The following is a 22,287-nucleotide window of genomic DNA, read 5'->3' as shown; positions in this document are numbered from 1 at the left end:
AAGGAAAAACATCGTGAGGAAACCTGCATACCAGAGAATCTTCTTAATTGCCTGCATGTGTGAAGTCTGCCAAAACGCATTGGGCCAGCGTGGTGGACTATTGGCCTAACCCCTCTCATTCTGAGCGGATACTCGAGCTCAGCAGTGGGCCGAATATATGGGTTTACAACGATGATGGCTGTGAAAGTGTCCATTTTCAGTTACACAGACGACAACCTAATGTGGGCGCTGTCCACACAACATAACCCAGAGAAATATTTCAGAAATCAAGTCAATACTATTTTCACCATGTGAAGTTGACAACAATTTAGTACTTACCTCTAAACAAACATTAAATAACCGTTAAATGTATTTTCGTAAATTTCCACTTATAGCACAAAATTCAAGATTAATTTATGATAATATAAACTTGACGACGTAGGTACGTATAAAAGCTATTAAGGGGCAGACACAGAAATGCGATGCGAACTCGATACGTTAACGACGAAGCGCTAGTATCGCATGAATTTGAAAGTGTAAAAGAAAAATCAGTGCCGCAGCAAAAGTGTAAGGGAAATCCATCAGTAGCGGCTTCATTATTTTGTACGGCGGCGTAGCGTGCCTTGGAGAAAGCATCAAATTTAGTTTGGGTAAATGAAGGGTAAAGTTTTCTTAGAAAAGAAATAAATACGACAGTGACTTAATCTAGATTTCACAAGGGGCCCTTGAGGCCCCATATCATTGATACGGCGGTAGGTACGCCCCTGAACGTTATTGATAATGTTGATTTGCAAAAGGCTCCGTGGCGCAGTGGTATGCGCGGTAGATTTACAAGACGGAGGTTCTGGGTTCGATCTCCGGCTGGGCAGATTGAGATTTTCTTAATTTGTCCAGGTCTGGCTGGTGGGAGGCTTCGGCCATGGCTAGTTACCACCCTACCGGCAAAGACGTACCGCCAAGCGATTTAGCGTTCCGGTACGATGCCGTGGTGAAACCGAAAGGGGTGTGGATTTTCGTCCTCCTCCTAACAAGTTAGGCCGCTTCCATCTTAGACTGCATCATCACTTACCATCAGGTGAGATTGTAATCAAGGGCTAACTTGTAAAAAAAAAAAAGAATCGCATTGATTCATAGTGATGACCCTTAAGTGTATTGTTTGCAGCGTGCCTTTCTACGGGTGTAGCGTGTTTTCCCACATTTTATTATGAGTGTAAATAAAACGTGTCTTGCATTTATTGAATGAAAATGTATGTTGTACCTTTAGTCACCATTGCATAGTTAATTTAAATCGAGCTGCTTTATTGGTCTAGTGCTTAGCTAGTTCTTCTATGAATAATGGAGTTCAGGGTTCAAGACTTGACAAGATAAGACAAAAAAACAATTACTTTTCAAGGAAATCTTTTTAGCAGTCACATCCCTGTGACTCGGAAAACATGGTCTTATTCTTAATGTTGGATTGGTTGGACTGATGTATGTTAGTATGTTCGGCGATAGTACAATAATATGGTAACAAGAAGCTAGTCTGATGATGGAGCATTGGAAGGTGGCCAGATAAACCCCTAGATTTTATCCTGACGTAATACTCTTTTGCTCCGTGGAGCAAAGATTTTGTAATAGATAAATCAAAACTGAGGCGAACAAAAGCGGTCAACTTGTTTGGAGGATGATGAAAATCCACACCCCTTTAGGTTTCTACACTACATCGTACCAGAACTCTAAAATTGCTTGCCATGGCCGAAGCCTCCCACCTGTCAATGCTTGTTAATATTTTTTTTATAAAGTCACAGGCAACAACTAGTGCACAGCAAAACCATTAACTGAAGCTTGATTTTCTTGATAAAATAAACTTGTTCATAGTAATAACACGTATATTTTTTGTCTAGTAGGTAATTGGGTATATTATTCTGCGTATTCTTTTCTCAGACCGGTTTCGTATTCTTATAGAGAGCTTGTGAACATGTTTGTAACTTTGTACGTCGAAGTTGCTCACTAACACCACTATCCTCAGTTGGCCTATTCACTATTTTGGTCTTTCATCATCATTATCAACCCATTATCGGCTCACTGCTAAGCTCGAGTCTCCTTTTAGATTATGAGGGGTTAGGCCTATTGTCCACCACGCTGGCCCAATGCGGATTGGCAGACTTCACACACGCAGATAATTAAGATAATTAAGAAAATTCATCGTTTGAGACACGTGATATAATTAGTTTCTTAAATGCACACAACTGAAAAGTTGGTAGTGCATGCCTCGGACCGGATTCGTGAAAGAGTTAACCATTATGTATCACCTAAATCCCGCGAACTCTGAGCTGCGTGGTGGATTTAAGCTCCATATTTCATGTCCTCTAAGGGAGCTGTCAAAACTCCCACTATAAAATCAATTTTTTAGTGGGCAGTTTTGACGGCCTCCGTGATAAGCGCAGTGGATTCACAAAGATGGAGGTCCTGGATCCCTGAAGTCTTCATTATTCCTAAAATGTATTAATTAGTATTAATTCCACAGAGTACGATCATCATTCTTTATATGTATTGTTTTTTATCTCATTTATAGAGAAGACCAGATACCAGATAAGAGGGCAATGGAAACCCGTTTTATAAGCAAGTGACCCGTGATCCGTGATGTTATAATAAGCATAGACGCGTTGTTCTTCATCGGCAACCAAAGTAAGGCAATTGCCCTGTATTCATTAGTAAGCATTTTTAACATTAATAATCTAATAAGGTTAAAGGTATTAAAGTTCTTTGTTGTCAGCGCTCCTTTAGACAGCTAAAATAGCCTGTAGTACCTTACAGGCTATTTTAGCTGTCTTCCGATCAGCAGGATTATTAACCCGGTGGGCGGTGTGTGAACCATTCAAGTAACAAATAATTCAACGAAATGACACAATTATCATCATTAAACATAAAGTAACATAGTAGTATAGTAGTGGTAGTAGCTGGTAGTAACGTTATTTTAACGAAAAACTGGTATTTACGTAATTTAATTTGAAAAAAACATTGTCACTTAATGTAAAATCGAGCAGTCAAGCTTATTTCGATGAAAGTTACAGTAGTTGATTACAAAAGCGAAAATACGATGAAAACTAAGTAGTGACTCATTATTGAATTGGTACAAGTTACATAATAGGCTCGGTGAACGGTTGGTTGCGATAAATTCAGGCGATTGAGGCTTATTTTATTAAGCTTTGCCTTAGATTAACGAGCGCAGTTACCTCCTCCAACGAAGTGACACTATGTTCCAAGCTAATCATTAGCATGATAAGGATGACGCAAAGATATAACGGCAAAGTATCGTAAATACTATTAAAAAAACCGGGTGTGTTGTGATTGAATGAAACAATTTGTTCTTGTTTGACGTAAGGATAATATATGTATATTTCTAAGACGCAGATAGTATGACGCGTCTATCAATTAAGTTATGAACTACCTAGACGGTAATAGGTACTTTGTTCATCTTAAGTGTAAACGGTATTCCCTATACAAATATCAACCAGGGAGGTTGGCCCAAATGAATAACTATAGTCTGACTTATTAGAAATTGCCAATATTGTAAACAAATTATAAAATCAAAGTTTTAGAGATTAAAAATATTTTTGTGAAATGTGAGAGTTTATCAAAATTGTAACCTATGTGAGGTCACGCAAAATATTATTTTATGAGGTCTCAGTTATGACCTCATATATAAACACTTTGAAGACGAAGAAATTGTTGAAGTGACAAGTGTACTAGTAATTTTTAATTTAACTTAATATTATAAATATGTGAAGTTTGTAAGGTTGTAGGGGGTAATCTTTTGATCTAATAAACTGATTTTGAAATGTCCTTTACCAGAAGAAAGCCACGTTGTTTGTGAGTATCAGAGGCTACATATTTTATTCCCATATTCCCACGGGAACGGGAACTACGCGGGTTTCTTATTTCATAAGTCGAAAATTATGTGAACATTTCTTAGAACTCGTACATTAGTCATTGTCTAACCTCAAAAACTGAGAGCTGGGAGTTCTGGGAGTGACCTTGGATTGTAAGCTTCAGTGGGGTGCTCATATAGAAAAACTGTCGGGTAAATTCACTCCCACCGCAAAATACAAATGAGTTATTCAGTACTTTGCAATGGGAAAAATAAAATACATTTTACTGATGTAGATTCAGCTAGATTTGTTTGTTTTGCGTCATGTCTTTTGGTAATAAGTTTTTCCTTCCTTTCCTTTGCATCACAGTACCTATTGAAGTAAAAACGTCTTATGGGTTTGTGAGGTTTCGTGATTAATCAGACAATGAATGAGTGACGTAAGGCTTTTATACTTATTTATAAAGGAAATACCTATTACGAAATAAAACAATAGTAATTAATAGATTTATGTGTATACCTTAACAGTTTTTATAACCTCAATAAGTCATAAGACAGGGGTTTTATAAGATGAGGGTGATTGGAAGTATTGTAAAGACAAGGCCAAGGCTAACATTCCTGGAACAAATGGGCAACTAAAGCGATTTGCTGTCATTTGGAACGGAAGTAGATTTTAGATATAAGATTCTTATGATATCACAATACCTATAAAAAAATATTTTTTTACAATCGTACTGGACTTACAGAGATATGAACGTATAAACAAACTTACAAACTTCCGTTTTACAATCTATACTAATATAATAAAGCTGAAGAGTTTGTTTGTTTGTTTGTTTGATTGAACGCGCTAATCTCTGGAACTACTGGTCCGATTTGAAAAATTCTTTCAGTGTTAGATAGCCCATTTATCGAGGAAAGCTATAGGCTATATATTATCCCTGTATTCCTACGGGAACGGGAACCACGCGGGTGAAACCGCGCGGCGTCAGCTAGTATTAGTATAGATATATAAATTTGGATATTTCTATAAAGTCAAACTATAATAACAGTTATATTAATTTTATTATCTCTGCATATACCGGCACTTCCTAGTAATAGTGATGTCACTCGAGATTTAATTTATTGTTTTTAGTGGATTCGATATTAGTGATCCTGCCCTTCTCGTTGGCGGCTGACATGTGAACTCGCACTCATTTATTATCGACATTTCGACGTAATAGTGAAGTGACATTCGATAAAAATAACAAAATGTTTGCCAAGTGTGTTCTGTGTTTTGTTTTTGTATTGCTGTGTGTTGAATGTGGTAAGTTATCTACGATTTTTTGACTATTATCTTTTTATTTGATTCTTTTGGACATTCTATTTAAAAGGACTGAATGCTTGTTGAAAAGATAATTTACACTAGTACATATTATGATAAAACATGGTCCTTCACCGCGTCTGTCATGCGGTTTGCATTAATTATAGATAAAGTGATTTTTGACGGCCTCCGTGGCCTAGTGGTATGCGTGGTGGATTTACAAGACGGAGCACCTGGGTTCGATCCCCGGCTGGGCCGATTGAGGTTTTCTTAATTGGTCCAGGCTTCGGCCGTGACTAGTTACCACCCTACCGACAAAGACGTATCGCCGAGGGCGTTTCGATACTATGTTGTGTGAAACCGAAAGGAGTGTGTATTTCATCCTACTCTTAATAAGTTATCCCGCTTCCATCTTAAATTGCATCATCTGGTAGGATTGTAGTCAAGGGCTAACCTGTAGAGAATAAAAAAAAAAGATGTAAATCGATTGATATTTGGAAGTGGAAGTCAAGTTGCTAGAAGCTTTTATCGAAAACCCTTACTAATACGCGATATTATAACGTAAAGAGAGTTATACACTCTCTTTTAGTAATCTACAAAAATACGTCGCTTGTATATCTTTCAAGGATAGTTTCATCATCATCATCATCATCATTATCAGCCGATCGACAACACGGTTTTAGACGACTCCCTGCTGGCCTATTCACTAATTAATTTACTATTCACTAATTAATTAATTATAAATAAATATCAAATAAATTGAGAAATGTCATCTACCTACTGTATGATGTATTATACTGTACTGTATAACCACATCAGGTCGTCAGTAGGCATCGAATGACATTGGTTACATGAAGTCTTAAGTGGGGTGATTGACCAATTGCGTTTTCCGATGTGTGGTTTGCTATTCAAGCACCTTGAGAACTACGTGCCCTGCCCAATGCCGACTTCGCGAGTTTCGCGACTCGTTGAGCTATTTCGGTGACATTGGTTCTTCCGCGGAACTCCTCATTTCTGGATCGATCATGCAGAGATATTTCGAGCATAGCTCGACCCATACCCGCTGAATGACTCTGAGCCTTCTAAGCCCATAGTTAAAGACTAAGTTTCGGTATATGTATTCATCACTTGCAACACGCTTGGAAGAAGAAAACTTTTGCAAAACCATCATATCTGTCCATCTTATTAAGAACATAAGTAAGTGGTATTAAGTCAATTAAATGTCAAAGTCAAAAAGTCAAAATTCATTTATTTCAATTAGGCTTAGTTTACAAGCACTTTTGAAAGGTCAAGATTATGTCATAATTTAATTTAATCGTAGTTTAAAAAAGTAAAGTGGTAATAATAGTCGAAAACTTAAAACTAAAGTTACCAATAAATGATCGATAATATCGAAAATCGATATACGAAACAATCTTGCGATAAGTATCTTATTGACTTCAGGGTACGAAATGTGAGAAGAACATTATGGAATCGCTACGGATTTAAAAGCTTGCGATAAGGCTGTTCAAAGACTTTCTGAGACTGAGGTATAAATAGGTATACTTCAGTGCCTGAAGACGAAAGCATAAATATAGAGGACTATTGCATCTTCATACAAGTGTATAGAGATACAAGTAAATATGTGTTTGAATTATAGATATCATATAAGTAAAGTGAGTTGGCAATTAGTGCGTTCCGTCGATAATGGATCGTTTGAACCGGAGCCGAGTCTAATTGAAGATTCCAGTAATTAAAACGTGTAATTAATGGTTTTCTAAAATCGATTGACATTAACTGCTTATAGGGACAGTTTACGATTTCGATGTAAACAACTTTAATAGCAAGTTGCTTTTTTATGCTAGACTTGTGGATGTCAGTATTAAGGCGCTGTGTATAGCTAAACAAAGCTAAATGTTTGCAGCTGTATGTAAAATCTATAATTCATATAAATTTTAATAAATTTGTGGTTGTAATAGATCGTATTTCTAACCTGATGGTAATTTTCAGAACACGATTTCATTACATTTACTCGACAGAAAATAACTACGAATTTGCCTCTGAAAATAGGTTATTTTTTTTAAAGAATAGTTGCCATATTTTTAAATATGACCAATATTCCCATTCCCCTCCAACTAGTCGGGAAAGACTGTGCTAGGAGTATGTATGACAATAATAGACCAACGGGGCGGGGATCGAACCACCACTCCTCGATGATGAGTTCGACCGCTCTTACCGTTGAGCTACTTAAACACACCTACTAATTAACTGTACCAATTGTTATAAACCAAAACAACCTATCATCCCACACAAACATTTCTCACTATCATCGTCCAACAGCCGTTGGACGTCCACTGCTAGACATAGAGCTCTTGCATGGACTTCCAAACAAATCGGTATTGAGCCGCCAGCATCCAGCGATTTTTTCTCACAATAGAATCCAATAACTCGTCTCTAAATGTTTTTATAAGTTTTGTGAACTATACTATCACCCCTTTTCCTAAGGAAATATCGGGATAAGAAGTAGTTTATATTGTAAAACAGACTTTAATCTATCACCAAGCCAAACTTTATCCAGATCCGTTCAGCCGTTGGGTAACATCGTCATCATCCATCATCATCCATAAACATCCATCATCATCATCATATCAGCCGATGGACGTTCACTGCAGGACATAGGCCTTTTGTAGGGACTTCCAAACATCACGATACTGAGCCGCCTGCATACAGCGAATCCCTGCGACTCGCTTGATGTCTTCATTCCACCTGGCGAAGGGTCGATCAACAAATTTGATTGAGTACCTATCAAACATCCATGAAATGGTCATTAGGTTTTCTAAAAAAATCCAGTGATCGGCACGATTTTCTTAACTTTCCAAAAAAACCTTTTACTAATATACATTATTATGTAAATTCTTCACGGGCTTTCATGCCAAAGGAGTGGCGGTAGGCTATTTCGGCAAAAAGGGCTCTTGCCACCATAAATATTCCTGCGCTAATCGAGCCGTCAGAAATTCGGGATGATGGCAAGAGACCTGAGGGATTGACGCTGTTTCCCTGGGAAATGGGGCTTGCCCTAATGTGGGACGCTATATGCGTTGACACATTAGCACCGTGTCATATCAGGGAGACAGAATCAAGACCGGGAGCCGCCAGTAAGTGGACCAAGTAGGTATGCCTCTCTGACAGAGAGTTACATATTTATACTTTTTGCCGTGGAGACCCTTGGGCCATGGAGTCGCAGTGCCAAAAAATTTTACCGAATCATTTCACCGCGGCTTGTTGCCTTGACTGGTGACAGAAGGGCTGGCCCATTTTTTGCTTAAAGGATCAGCCTGGCTGTCCAAATGCAGCCAGTATTCTTGCCACCATTCCACATGGGCATGATTTGTATAGTTATTAGGATAAGTTAGCTTAAGTTCCTTATTTTATTCTTTTTCAATAAAAAAAGGTTAGGTTTTATTATGATATTATCGTTTAATTCTAACTTTCATTCTGTTCTGTACGCTCCTGCGCCCTTCGTCCCGTCTCTCAGCAAACGTGCCTCGGTATAGGTTTCGTTGTCTACGTGTTTAAATTTTCCAATGTCGTCGTTTAAATAAATAAATGTTGTTTTCAAGTGGGGTTTTCCTTAAACAATGAATTAATTAAAAAAATTGTATCGCATAAGACATTATTTTACTAAATTATTTTCGAAGAAACCGCAGTGTTCCAAACCGCAAGCTCATTTAAATACGCTCACTTACGTTGTTTATCGTACTAATGGTCGACTATATCTGAATGTTAACGAAAACAAGTACAAAAGGAGATGGTCCATTTCAGGTCCACTCTTGTTCCCCATATCATTAAAACTTTTAAAATACAAGTATTTTATTAAAATCTAATTAAGTGAATAAAAAGAAATAAATAAAAATGAAAAAAAAAAATAAAAAGTTTTTGAGTTATATCAAGATGGCGCTCTTAGAGAAACTATGACATGACAATTGACAGCAAACGTCAAAACGACTACTGCATTGTAAACGTCATCAATCCGCCATTATAACCCATATTGGTGTTGCATTTATTGGGAGAGAATGAATATTATTTCGAAAGAAGTAAAGATTTGTATAATCAATAGTTTAAAAAAAAAATTCTCTTATTTCCGCCAGGGTGCAATGAATAATCCTGGGCTCCATACAATTTTGAATCATCTCCTTTATTTAAAAAGCCCCGACCTTGACTAATAGACCTATAGACCCGCACCCCACTTTTTCACTCCACCCAGTTCTGTGATTATGTGAGCATGAGAGCAAAGCTAATTTCATTCCCCGACACGGACACAAGCGTCCTTATCGTAGCGTAACGATGCGTCAAGGGCTCCCATTTCGGGGCACATAAAACAGCTTAAGAATCCTGTAACTACACGCTATCTATGAGTTATAAATCTATAGCCCCGACACATTTACTTGAAAGAGTAAGTAGGAAAAATGTATATTTCTTCAAGAAACATACTTTTACTAAGCCAACTATTTAACCAGATCCTTATTTATACATTATATTATCATCTTCATATACTTTTATACGGGGATATAAAAGTATATGAAGATGATAATATAATGTTTCTGGTTTCCCTGAGCCGGCCGGTGGGCATTCCTCTTTCAGCCAAATCGATTCAGTAGTAGCGGCGTTAAAGAGTAACAAACATCCAAACAAACATCCATACAAACTTTCGCGCGACTTAAGGAGCAATAGGTACTATGGTGTTGGAATATCGTCTAAGTATATAAAAGTGAACTAAAAATGGTAATTTTCCGTAAAAAGAAATACACCAATAAGATACAAGGAAGCAAGTCCAATTAATACATATTTTTAGATTAAAAATTAGCTTCAAGGTAATCCATAACCACATTTTTGTTTTCCTTAAGATAAAAGTTTGCACCTATGGTTGCTTTGATTGGGGTCTTTAGTTTTTATTTTTAAGAACTTTAGACTTCTTATTTTTATTGATTAAATGAGCAATCTATACCTATTATAAATGCTACCGTAGGTCTGTCTTTACCTTTTCACAGCTACACTGCTGAACCGATTATGATGTAGGTATATTCGGACGTTGGATATAAGGGAGATGGTCTAAAATTGTATGGAGCCCAGGATCAGTCATTGTACCCTGGGGGAAAAAATGGAAAAGAAAACTTTTAACTATTTTCGATTATACAAATCTATGAATTTATTTTAATTCTTTCGAAATAATATTCATTCTCTCCCAAGAAATGCAACAATAATATGGGTAACAATGCCAAATTGATGACGTTTTCAACGCAATAGTCGTTTTGACGTTTGCTCTCAAATGTCATGTCATAGTTGCTTTATGGGCGCCATTTTGATATAACTCAAAAACTTGGGTTTTAATTTAATTTATTTCTTTTTAATTTAGTTATATTTATTCACCTATTAAGATATTAAGAAATACCCTATATTTTTAAAATTTTAATGATACGGGGTACAAGAGTGGACGTGAAATGGACCATCTTCTTTGAAAAAAAAAAACTAATAACAATAGAAAGGGAAAGGGCTTCCTTTATTTTTTATATTGAGTGAACAACATAGCAAGGCAAGTAAACAGATATTACAAATCTTGCTGAGATTTATAATGATCTATTAATAATAATTATTGTTTACTACGCATATTTATATAATTAAACAATAGTTAAAATACCTGTTTAATATAATGATTATAATATGGTTGTATTTACCTCATATGTTATTAGTTAGGTATATAATGATTCACAAACACATCGATACATAAAAATGAAAATGAAGTGTTTGTCTGTGATTTTAATTTTAATTTTCTCTAGTGCTTATGTAGGAATACTTTTTTTTGGTTGAAAAGCACTGTATAAAAAAATATAATACAAAACAATTGAACATTTTTCTTTATTTTTGTTGATTTTTCTGTTTGTTTGCCCAGGTTTATCTTTGAATTGGCTTAACCTATTACAATGGGACTTTCACTAGAAGATAGAGGAGGTTATGGAGCTAAATATAGGCTACTTTATGACGGAAAAATCCATGGATCCAGCTGGATTTGGGAAAAACTGTATTACATGCGGACGCAGGCGTCAAGCTAGTAATATAATAATGTATATATATTTTTGTATAGTATTATCTACATGAAGGAATAATAATGTGTCATGAATAACGTACATAATTATCGATGTGTAATTTGTATTGTATGTGTTTATTTATTTGGTTAGAGTTCAACAACATCTTGCTTAGATAATAATAATTATTATAATATTATATTAGTCTAAGTACCTACTCATAATATGTAAAAAAAAAAATAGATATAAAAAACTTCTTAAAAGACCTCAAAATCTTCTAAAAAGACTTCAAAATCTAGTTGCAGTTTGCAACTTTTTCTAACCGACTTCAAAAAAGGTGGTTCTCATTTCGAGTGTATGTTTTTTTTGTGTAAAAATAACTTAATATATAACTCAATTTGCTCAGTGCGATCAGTTTGAAGGCGGTACCAAGGTAGTGCTGTGTAAATTAAAGCCATTTCTGAAAGAAGTGTTTGAAAATGCTAAATCTGTATGATTTAAACGGCTTGAATTAATACATCACTAACTTGGCACCGCCTTCAAACTGATCGCACTGAGCAACCTGAGAAGGTAGCACATACGAAATTATTTTTCACTTTTTAGTTTAGTAAAAACATTATTATAATTTTGAAGTCGGTTGTATTTTTTTATTAATTTTTTTTTATTATATTGCAATATATTCACCAAAAGTTTTTTTATTTTTTTATTCTCTACAAGTTAGCCCTTGACTACAATCTCACCTGATGGTAAGTGATGATGTAGTCTAAGATGGAAGCGGGCTAACTTGTTAGGAGGAGGATGAAAATCCACACTCCTTTCAGTTTCTACACGACATCGTACCGGAACGCTAAATCGCTTGGCGGTACGTCTTTGTCGGTAGGGTACCTAGACATTGTTCTCGTTTTCATTGTGTAAAGAGCTTCCTACAGAATCGGCTCACTGCTGAGCTCGAGTCTCTTCTCAGTATGAGAGGGGTTAGGTCATTTTGCCAATTTTGCATTAGACCAGCTGCAGCGTGGTGGACTATTGGCCTAACCCCTCTCATTCTGAGAAGAGACTCGAGCTCAGCAGTGAGCCAAATATAGGTTGATTATAAAATACAAATAAATATAAAACATATCTTCTTATTTCTTAGTTCAGTACGTAGGTGAATCTTGCACAAGTGAGAATGGAGCGGGCACTTGCAAGCAATTGTCCCAGTGCACTCCTCTTCTGAACGAGATCCGACGTTCCGGTACTCCGATGCCTTCACACATGCGGGACAAGTTGCAGAGACTAGGGTGCGGCTTCGAATTCGATGAACCACTGGTATGTTTACTAATTCTTAATTAGTCCTCATTCGCACGAGAGTTTTTTTAACGAACGTTAAAAAAGCGTTCAAATATAGTGTTACGAACTAGGGTTCGAGGATTTAGAATTAAACACCTGGTGACTGGTATAAGACTTTATTCCACTCCTTGATCCGAGTATCAATACACTCTTCCAAACGTAGGCAATTCGTAGTCCAAAATCGTAGCCGAGTTCAGTATTGTTCATTTGTATCGCTTGTATCACTTAATGTTCACTTCACTCCGTTTCGAAGTTAACTGCCCCGAGCATCGCGTCTGTCGTGTATTTATATCCACCAAACACCCACATAATTCTGGGACCACTTACACGCGTGTTGTTGATTCCACGGAGTTTGCCAAATGAAAACAATAACAATAGATATGCGATCAAAACATCTCGACTTGTAAACAACACGAAGGGGCAAGCGATTATGAACCCTATGTCTGAAGTAATAGGGTACCCCGTAACAATAGTATGAAGTTAAATAAAAGTCTATTTCCAACGCTCGAAATTGAAAATGCAACGCTGCTCGAAAAACAACGTCCTGTTTTAAAAACGCTGTCGTATGACATATACTTGGGAATGCATTTATTGTATTTGAACGCTTTTTTAACGACGCTCGTGCGAGTGGGGGTTTAAGGTAAACTTCTGATCTTGGCGAACGCGACTGGCGACTAGCGACCCACTGCTTTATATGGAGCAGTACACGTCGCGCGACACGGTCTTGGACTTTGTTTTGTACTCCATATAAATTCATAATAAGCAGTGGGTCGTGCGGGCGCAGGTCGCGGTCACGCGTCGCGGTCGCTGAGAACGGAAGACGACTACCTTTATGCTAAGTGAGTGATGATGTCTTCCTTGACGTACGTCAACGGCGACGCCTTCAGAGGCTTCAACGTCTAGAGTGCGCCCGGATGTGACTGGTTAAACCAAACTTATGCTAGCCACTCACCATCTGGCCTACGTGCCTGCAGCGCTAATGGCAACCGATAAAACTGATCGTGTGTTGGTCGCGATTAGCATGATGTCATGCAACGACCAACACTCGATCAGTTTTATCGGTTGCCAAGCCGTTAGCGCTGAGGCATTTTGCCGACCCTGCTTAAGTGGGATAAGAGAAAGGAGATGATGATAATAAATCTATAAAAATTCTCAAGAGTTGGGAAGTTGATCACAAATGAAATGCCCGTCCGGATGCTCCCTGGACTCCCTCTAAAATAGGAAAAACCTGGAGAAACATGCCCGGTTGTCCCCGGGTTTCTCCTAACATATAGTTATACAGCATACATTTCAAGATGGCAACCCTAGTTGTAACACAAAAATAACAAAACATTTCAGGTATGCTGCAGTTCCAGTAGTAACAGAAATACACCAAAACCATTCACTTCTAAACCGAGCACTAGCTCATGGGGCTCATTTACAACAGAAAATCCTTACAACACTGATGGAAACAATAAGAATAATAACAACAGGGATAGAGAAAACAACAATAACAACAGGGACCAAGATAACAACAATAACAACTGGTTTAGTAACACAAATAGTGTATATAATTCAATAGATAGGACACCGGATATAAGAAATCATCGAAACTTTAATCTTCTGCCCACGGAGTGCGGTGCTATAGAGGGTGAAAGAATATTTGGTGGCAGTAGAACGAAGCTGTTCGAGATGCCGTGGATGGTCCTGCTGTCCTATGAATCAGGTAATGTCACATCACATATTACTTTTATTGTAGTCCACTGCTGGACATAGACCTCTTGCATGGACCTCCAAGCACAACGGTCTCGAGCCGCCATTCCAGCACCTTGGGATCCCAACGTCTATAGGTTCTTATTGTGGTAAATAAAAAGTTGTAGGGGTTGCCACTAAATGTCAGTAGACAAAACCAAACTTTATAAAGTCTACGATCTGAATATGTAGGTCAATTTTGAGGGGCCCATGTTAAAATCGCATCGTATGACATTCAATGAAAAGCACATCGAAAGAGAGTGAGTTAAAGAGGATCTTGAGAGTGAGAGTGTGTGTGTTAAAGAGGATCTCAAATGTATATTTTTCGGAATGTTAAATTAAAAAAAAAAACTGTTTATTTCAGGCCATTCACCCATATGGTGTTAGTAATTGTGTTAGCAATAGTAATAGTGTTAAATAAGTAGTCCCCAAGTTTATCAAAAAAAAAAACAATAATTGATCATTCCTTTCCTTTAAACTCTGACTTCACTCTCCGTAACTAGTAAATCTATAGATTACGGAAAAAGCTATAAAAAGTCTATTATCTGAATAATAGCGTCAAGAGAGAAAAATTGTTCTTACTTGAAAAAAAAATTGTATAAATTCCAGGACGTGGCACAAGACTGAGCTGTGGTGGTACTTTGATAACAGAGAGGTACGTGCTGACGGCAGCGCATTGCATCTCATTCCTCAGAGGAAGTCTGAGGCTGACGTCCGTCGTACTGGGAGAGTATGATGTCAGGAGAGACCCTGATTGCGAGAGGATGGAGGGACAATTGATTTGTGCGCCGAAAATTAGAGTAAGTCTAGACCGATGTCTCTGGTACGTCTCTGGACATTTAATTATTAACGTCTGATAACTCAGACTAATTACATAAGGACTAGTATCGCAACCGAATTCACGAACAAAATTGTCTGTCATTTTTAACACGCTTAAATTAGCTTCACTTGAAACTAACTATGTATGGGGAACACTTCTAGTCTTCATATCTAGTCTTCGATTTAGATGAAATTTTGCACACGCTGAGTTTGAGTTCTGATGACAATACATGGTTAGCTAAGAAACGTCATTACAAATCCAATATGGCGGCCTCTCCAAGTTGGCTGACTTGGTTGGTTGTTTGAAATTCACCCCCATGACATAAGTATCAAAGGATTTGCTTTGTCAGGATTGTCAGGAATACGAAAAAAATAGGCACATGACTTAAATCCAATATGGCGGACAGGCTATTTGAAATGCATTCCCATGATATGGGTATCAAGCGTGTTTTTTAGTTTTTTAAACTATTCATTTTGAAGAAAACGAGTTTTCATTTGGTCTTCTATCTTCTCTTATAATAGTAACGTCTAGCGAGGCATATCCTTATGTAATTAGTCTGATAGCGCTCGTTAAAGGTAGAAAAAAAAACAAATATCCTAATCAGCACCATTATCAAGTCCAACCCGCATTGGGTCTTTGCTCCTGTGGCATGATAATCGTAACCGACTCAATGTCACTCTAAGTCACTAAAGTTGAACGCACACTTATCCGAGTCGAACGCGTCGAAAGAATCGAGATCAAGAAGATTTCGCACACCATATCCGCCGCATCTGATGATATCATCCGAATTAGTTTTGGATTCCTGGGGTATCTTCCAGATTCGGAGGATTCGACACGGAGAAGTGTGCGAGCGTGTCATGGGATTTCATATAGGTACAGAACTAGCGGACGCCCGCGACTTCGGGAACCATGGATTTTTCCGGGATAAAAAGTATCCTATGTTAATCCATGCTATAATATATCTTAATACCAATATTCAGCTAATTCAGTTAAGTCGAGGCGTGATAGAGTAACAAACATTCATCATTAAAATCATCAGTTTTCGCAAATCTCGGGAAACCATGGATTTTTTGGCATAAAAAGTAGCCTATGTGTTAATCCAGAGTAAAATCCATTTCCATTCCAAATGTTAGCCAAATCGCTTCAGTAGTAGCGGCGTTAAAGAGTAACAAACATCCAAACATACATCCAAACATCCATACAAACTTTCGCGTTTATAATATTAGTAGAATAGTAGGATAGGATTATAAAATTTGTTAGACGCGTTTTGCTTGGATTAGTATAAGTTCAACTTAAGCCACATTTAAGAAACGTGTTAAGTCTAAGCATAGGTTGATTATATTATAACTAATTGATGACATACGACTATACACACGATGAATAATATTGGAAAATGATTACAATAGATATAGGTACAATAATTTTCCCACAGTTTCATTTAATTAATTGCACGTGTAGTCTTAAGATGAATGTTACGACGAAAATATGTGGTTCTCAATTCGTACTTTATTTTCCTTTTGCATCATTAAAAAACTGGTTTGAATTTTAAAAACAGAAACAAACGTGGCATTTTGCATTATCTATCCTGTTTGTAGTTGAAGGTAAAATCTGCCAGACTTTTGTGTAATATATAAAATATTCATGCAAATACGTTGATAACATAAATCTAGTTATTAAAGTTATTAGGTATGGTTAGGTAAGGTAAGGTATATATGATGCGTATTTTTTATAGTAATTAAACTATTTTTTTCTCAACTAACTGGAAAGCTTCGTGTTTTAGCGTTAATTGCAGGCATATTCACTATTTTGGTTTTTATTATCAACCTATTAAAATTAACATCTAATCAATTGACAATATGTCATGTACATATTGCATGTATAATTTGGATATGGATCTTTGGTTTTTTGGTTTTCAACAATTGGTATATGAATTATATCCCTCTTGCCTCTTAATAAATTAGTAAAAAAACCCCAACGTCATGAAATTATTAATTACAGTCTCGATCAAGTCATCGATATTCTCTTTCAGTGCGCTTTCATTTGAGACCCCACTCGAGTATATTTGCAGACATTCTGTTATTCTGTCCCACTTTCACCTCTCACAACTTTTATATGGCTTAACCGATTTTCGTCAAACATGTCCAAGAACACTCGCACATAAGTTCGGGAGCTATGGTACTACATACAGACAGATACGTCAAACTTATAACACCCCTCTTTTTGCGTGAGGTGTTAAAAATCATAAGCATCTGACCTACCTGATTTGAAATAGAAACTACTAGAGGACGCCCGCGACTTCTTCCTCGTTAAATTTCATAATGGATGTTTCCGGGATTAAAAGTAGCATATCTAAGTGTTAATCCAGAGGATGATCTATCTCCATTTAGGAGTTTTAAGTTGGGAAATAAATAAAAAAATACCACAATGGCCTACAAATTGCGTGGTTTGTCTCGTTCCGACGCTAAGAAATTTTCATTACCCAGTTGGCTACCAAAATCAAAAATTTTCGTAAATAAAAAAGTTGACCGTCTCACCAAGATAAGTTACTCACGGAAAATTTACTTGATAGTAATCACTCGTACATTTTTTCCACGGATCCCGGGCCATAACTTGTCACTGAATTTGACGGCCTCCGTGGCGCAGTGGTATGCGCGATGAATTTACAAAACGGAGGTCCTGGGTTCGACCCCAGCTGGGCCGATTGAGATTTTCTTAAAGTCTGGCTGTTGTATGTCGTGTAGAAACCGAAAAGGGGTGTGGATTTTCCTCCTAACAAGTTAGCCCGCTTCCATCTTAGACTGCATCATCACTTACCATAAAGTGAGATTGTCAAAAGTCAAAGGCTAACTTGTAAATAATAAAAAAGGAAAAAAAAAAGAATAATAAAAGAAATAAGTCCATACAACTGACCCCAGTAGAGTAACCCAGTAATACCAGTAATAAAGATGGTTTTCTAATGTTTAATGTTGTAATTTCAGAATGTATCAATAGACTCAGTAATCCCGCATCCACAGTACTCCCCGCAGACTCTAGCAGATGACATCGGTCTCATACGGCTAGCTGAACCAGCAGACTTTTCTCTTGGTAAGTAACAATTTTGTTTATACAAGGTGTTCCGTAATTAATAGATAAAACGCAAATGGTAGATACACCACCTAATTGTCTAAAACTAATTTAAAAAAAAATCCAAAAATCGCTTTAACCAAGTTATATTTTCATTTTTCGAAATTTTCAAAATTTTCTATCTTGAATCAGTTTCTTTAAACAAAGTCCCACTACATCTAAAGCGAAACCATATGTATTCTGTGGCGAAACTCTAAATAACCTACAAACTGGTAGTATCGTCGTTATCAACCCATATTCGGCTCACTGATGAGCTCGAGTCTCCTCTCAGAATAAGAGAGATTAGGCCTTAGTCCACCACGCTGGCCCAATGTGGATTGGCAGACTTCACACACGCAGAGAATTAAGAAAATTCTCTGGTACGCAGGTGTCCTCAGGATGTTTTCCTTCACCGTTTGAGACACGTGATAATCCTACTAATATTATAAACGCGAATGTTTGGATGTTTAATTTCATAAAATGCACACAACTGAAAATTTGGAGGTGCATGCCCCGGACCGGTGCAACCCCTCCTCCGGAATCAGAGGTAAAGGTCATATCCACCGGGCTATCACGGTGTTAATATACCTTAACTAATTATTTTGTCATTCAGACAGCATGAAGCCGATCTGCCTGCCAACCACTTCCTCACTGGTGTCAGAGAGTCTGGAGGGACTCAACGGTGTGGTAGCGGGCTGGGGCGCCACGGAGGATGGTCTGCAGTCCCCCGTGCTGCTTAGTGTCGACCTGCCCGTCATCTCCAACGCGGAGTGCCAGGGGATCTACAGGGACGGGTAAGACAAACAAGGGCACTGAGTACCTTAAATTAAGAAGGACAGACCCTCCACACTCTTACGAATATTTATTTTTTAAAGAATATTTGTAATATATTTTATAATAATTATGATCATTATTCCCATTCCCCTCTAACTAGTTGGGAAAGACTGTGCTAGGAATGGGTACGACAATAGACCAACGGGGCGGGGATTGAACCACCACCCCTCGGTGATAAATCCGGCCGCTCTTACCGTTGAGCTATTGAGGCTAAAAAAATATATAAATTGTAACATTGTATTTCTTACCGGCTCTTGACAGAATCTGTTGTAGAGCCACTACCCACAGACAGACTTGCCTTTCAAAACTGCTTGTGTAAAAGCTCATTTAATTTTAATATTAACTTACCTACATTATTTTCTGTAAAAAAATATTTTTTTCACTACTCTTGCTCAAAAACATTGTCATATTACCACTCCACAGCGGGGCTAAACAAGCATTTCAGCCTCTAGGGTCTAAAGTAATTTTGTTTTTTTAATTTTTGCCTGTTACGAGTACTAGCCTACTTTATAACGAAGGAGGTTTTATTCGCAAATAGAATCATCGTAGGTAAGGCCCTTCTTCTTCTTCTTTTGGTTATATTATGGCTCCGCGCGTCGAGCGATTGAGCCAGAGCTAAGGTCCTGATTGTTTGATAAAAATAAAACTTGAAATTGGAATAAAATGCAGCGTTCTTGTCTGTGGAATGCGGCAATTTTTTTTATATGATTTTTATTGAGTTGCGAATTTAAAGAGCGAGATTGAGATTTGAAGACAAGGTTGTACGGTGTAATATATACGGCTTTTCTTCATGAGAAAAAATTATATTAGTAAAGAAAAATAAAATTAAAGAGCGAGAATTTAAAAACAATTTGCTGTGAATAATCCATACTTGATTTTTTAAAGACTCTTTGTGAATTTGTGACCGTAATTTACATATTTTGCAACATTAATTATTATGTCTTCATCTATCGAGAATGGTGACCCTAATTTAAAGATGGAACAAAATGAACCAACAAATTAAATACCTACGAAAAATTTAATAAGTGGAGAAAAGAACAACGAGTTGATTTACTTACGGAAGAAGTTTTTATCACATACTCATTATTCATCTTCACAACAGTTAAATTAAATTAAGTTACCGGGTAAAACATCTCTTAACATAAATTTTTCCAAGTTCGTACTGGTTTTTCGTACTGGAACTTTTAATTAAAATAAAACATTGAATTACCGTACGGAATTATTTTATTTTATTTTCTCGCAATCGTAGTGAAAAATATAGTGTAACACACGGGGCTAAACCCATTATATACTCGGTTTCTATTTGGCGGCCCTCGCTTTACCTAAAGATACCTCGTATATAATGGGTCGTTTTAGCCCCTTGTATAACAATCTACTATTTTACTATTACAGATCTGTCACTATCCAAAAGTCGCAGCTATGTGCGGGCGGGGTGCAAGACAAGGACTCGTGCGGAGGGGACTCCGGCGGACCCCTGATGTACCCGGGCCGGACCGGCGCCGCAGGGGTCCGGTACGTGCAGCGAGGGGTCGTCTCCTACGGGTCCAAACGATGCGGCGTCGCCGGCTTCCCTGGCATCTATACGAGGGTCGCCAACTACATGGATTGGATATTGGACAATATACGCGGATGACAATACAATGTAGTCTACGTGGAAGTTCATTATAAATAATTAAAATCGATTTATTTGCTACTAGCGGACGCCCGCGACTTCGTCCGCGTTAAAATCGATGTCAATTGCGATCGACGATATTTGCGAGTGTCATAGACAATTTTTTAACTCCGGGTTCTTTCGGGAACAGGAGCTATGTGGATGAAACCGCAGGGCGTCTTTTAGCGGCATTTTTGCGTCTTTTAGAAATTTTGTATTATATCCGAAACTATATGACTAATGTAACAGAAGGTGGGAGAAGTAAAATAATAGTTTCACTGTACACAAATTTATTCGATAACAATTTCAGCATAGCTTCCGCTATAATGTTACCTAATATTACACGCTGATGGTAGTATATCAATGAATCTGCTAAACAACCCTCTATTTTATAATATTTGCAAAGTTAGTGTCTACTGTTGGTAGCACGAATATGTTAACAATACAAGTACGTTTTAATAATAGTTCCGGAGTATTATTATGCAAACCAAACGTTATAATTCTATCTAAAACACATAAATTAATTAGAGGATATTTATAACGATCGTAAAATAATATTAAAATATCGAAACACAAAGTTGAGAAATACAATATAAATCATAACGTGACGTCACAATTGTTAAGAATAAAATAACCAATGATGAATTTGTATCACGTAAAATAAATAATTATATTTATATAAATTATAATAACCTCTCCACTGTTCGGATTGATAATCATTGTTACTTAATCAAATTTAACTATAGTAACCGGAAGTCATAAAAGTATGAAATGAAATGACGCTACTATACGCTAGGCGGCGACACTTATCTATACGAAATAGGCGGGAAGCAGGTACTACTTGTAACTCTAATTAACATCCTGTAAAAGGCAAATCTTATCTCTACAATATCCTCTTGATTATTATGTAATTCATTTTGATAAGGATTTAAGTTTAGTTGTGTAAATAATGACGTAAACCTTAGTATAAGATTTAAATAATTTATTAAAGTACTAAAGATACTTTGTCTGCTAAAATATAGAAGATAGATATATGCTGTCGCGACGTGTTTTGTAGAAAATGATGTGTTCTGCAAAGTTATAGTATATTATTTTATTCTAATTTCTAACATCAATAGTTTTGGCAGCGCACTCCATGTAAACAAAACTTTTGTACATCATGGATTACATTATTGGAGTTTTAGGAAGGATTCCTAATTTTTTTGAAAATAAAATATAGCCTTCCTCGATAAATGGACTATCTATCACTGAAAGTATTTTTCAAATCGGACCAGTAGTTCCTGAGATTCAATCAAACAAACAAACAAGAGTTTGTTTGTTTGATTGAATCTCCTTGGTTGAAGTTTGGTCTACCTTATTGAGGTCATTAATGAAGTTATCGACAACTACCTTTATGGATGGTGTACGTCCTCTGTAGTCAATCTTTCTACCAAGGTTTAAGATATAAAATTTTACGTATTAATTGTATCAGTGTAAGTAAATCATTGTGCCTACTTCCTGAGTACAAATGTGTGGAATTGTAAGGCGTCAGGTTAAAAAATAAAGATATACTTTCTTGAATATGATTGTATTTGAAGTTATAACAATGCAATAACAATGACGACCATCGATGATGACGTTGGTAGATGGACG

At 36.9% G+C, this 22,287-nt stretch overlaps 1 protein-coding gene across 5 annotated transcripts; it reads left to right on the top strand.

The window, feature by feature from the left end:
• Positions 1-3,453: 3,453 nt before the first annotated feature.
• Positions 3,454-22,215, top strand: LOC112047959 (CLIP domain-containing serine protease HP8). Of its 5 annotated transcripts, none has more exons than XM_024085280.2 (8): positions 3,454-3,704; positions 4,962-5,132; positions 12,324-12,496; positions 13,856-14,222; positions 14,858-15,048; positions 18,047-18,152; positions 18,784-18,964; positions 20,397-22,215. In XM_024085280.2, the coding sequence occupies exons 2-8, from the start codon at positions 5,078-5,080 to the stop codon at positions 20,635-20,637; spliced, it is 1,314 nt and encodes a 437-aa protein (XP_023941048.1). In that variant the 5' UTR covers positions 3,454-3,704; positions 4,962-5,077; the 3' UTR covers positions 20,638-22,215. The 5 variants fall into 5 exon arrangements, with proteins under 5 accessions (XP_023941048.1, XP_052744039.1, XP_052744038.1 ...); XM_052888079.1 differs by having other exon boundaries at positions 4,922-5,132; XM_052888078.1 differs by having other exon boundaries at positions 3,454-3,831.
• Positions 22,216-22,287: the final 72 nt, after the last annotated feature.

Source organism: Bicyclus anynana, chromosome 21, assembly GCF_947172395.1.
Source record: "Bicyclus anynana chromosome 21, ilBicAnyn1.1, whole genome shotgun sequence".
Lineage (NCBI taxonomy): Eukaryota > Metazoa > Arthropoda > Insecta > Lepidoptera > Nymphalidae > Bicyclus > Bicyclus anynana.
Note: the sequence above shows the minus strand (reverse complement) of the source record. Positions and strands in the feature narration are given on the sequence as shown.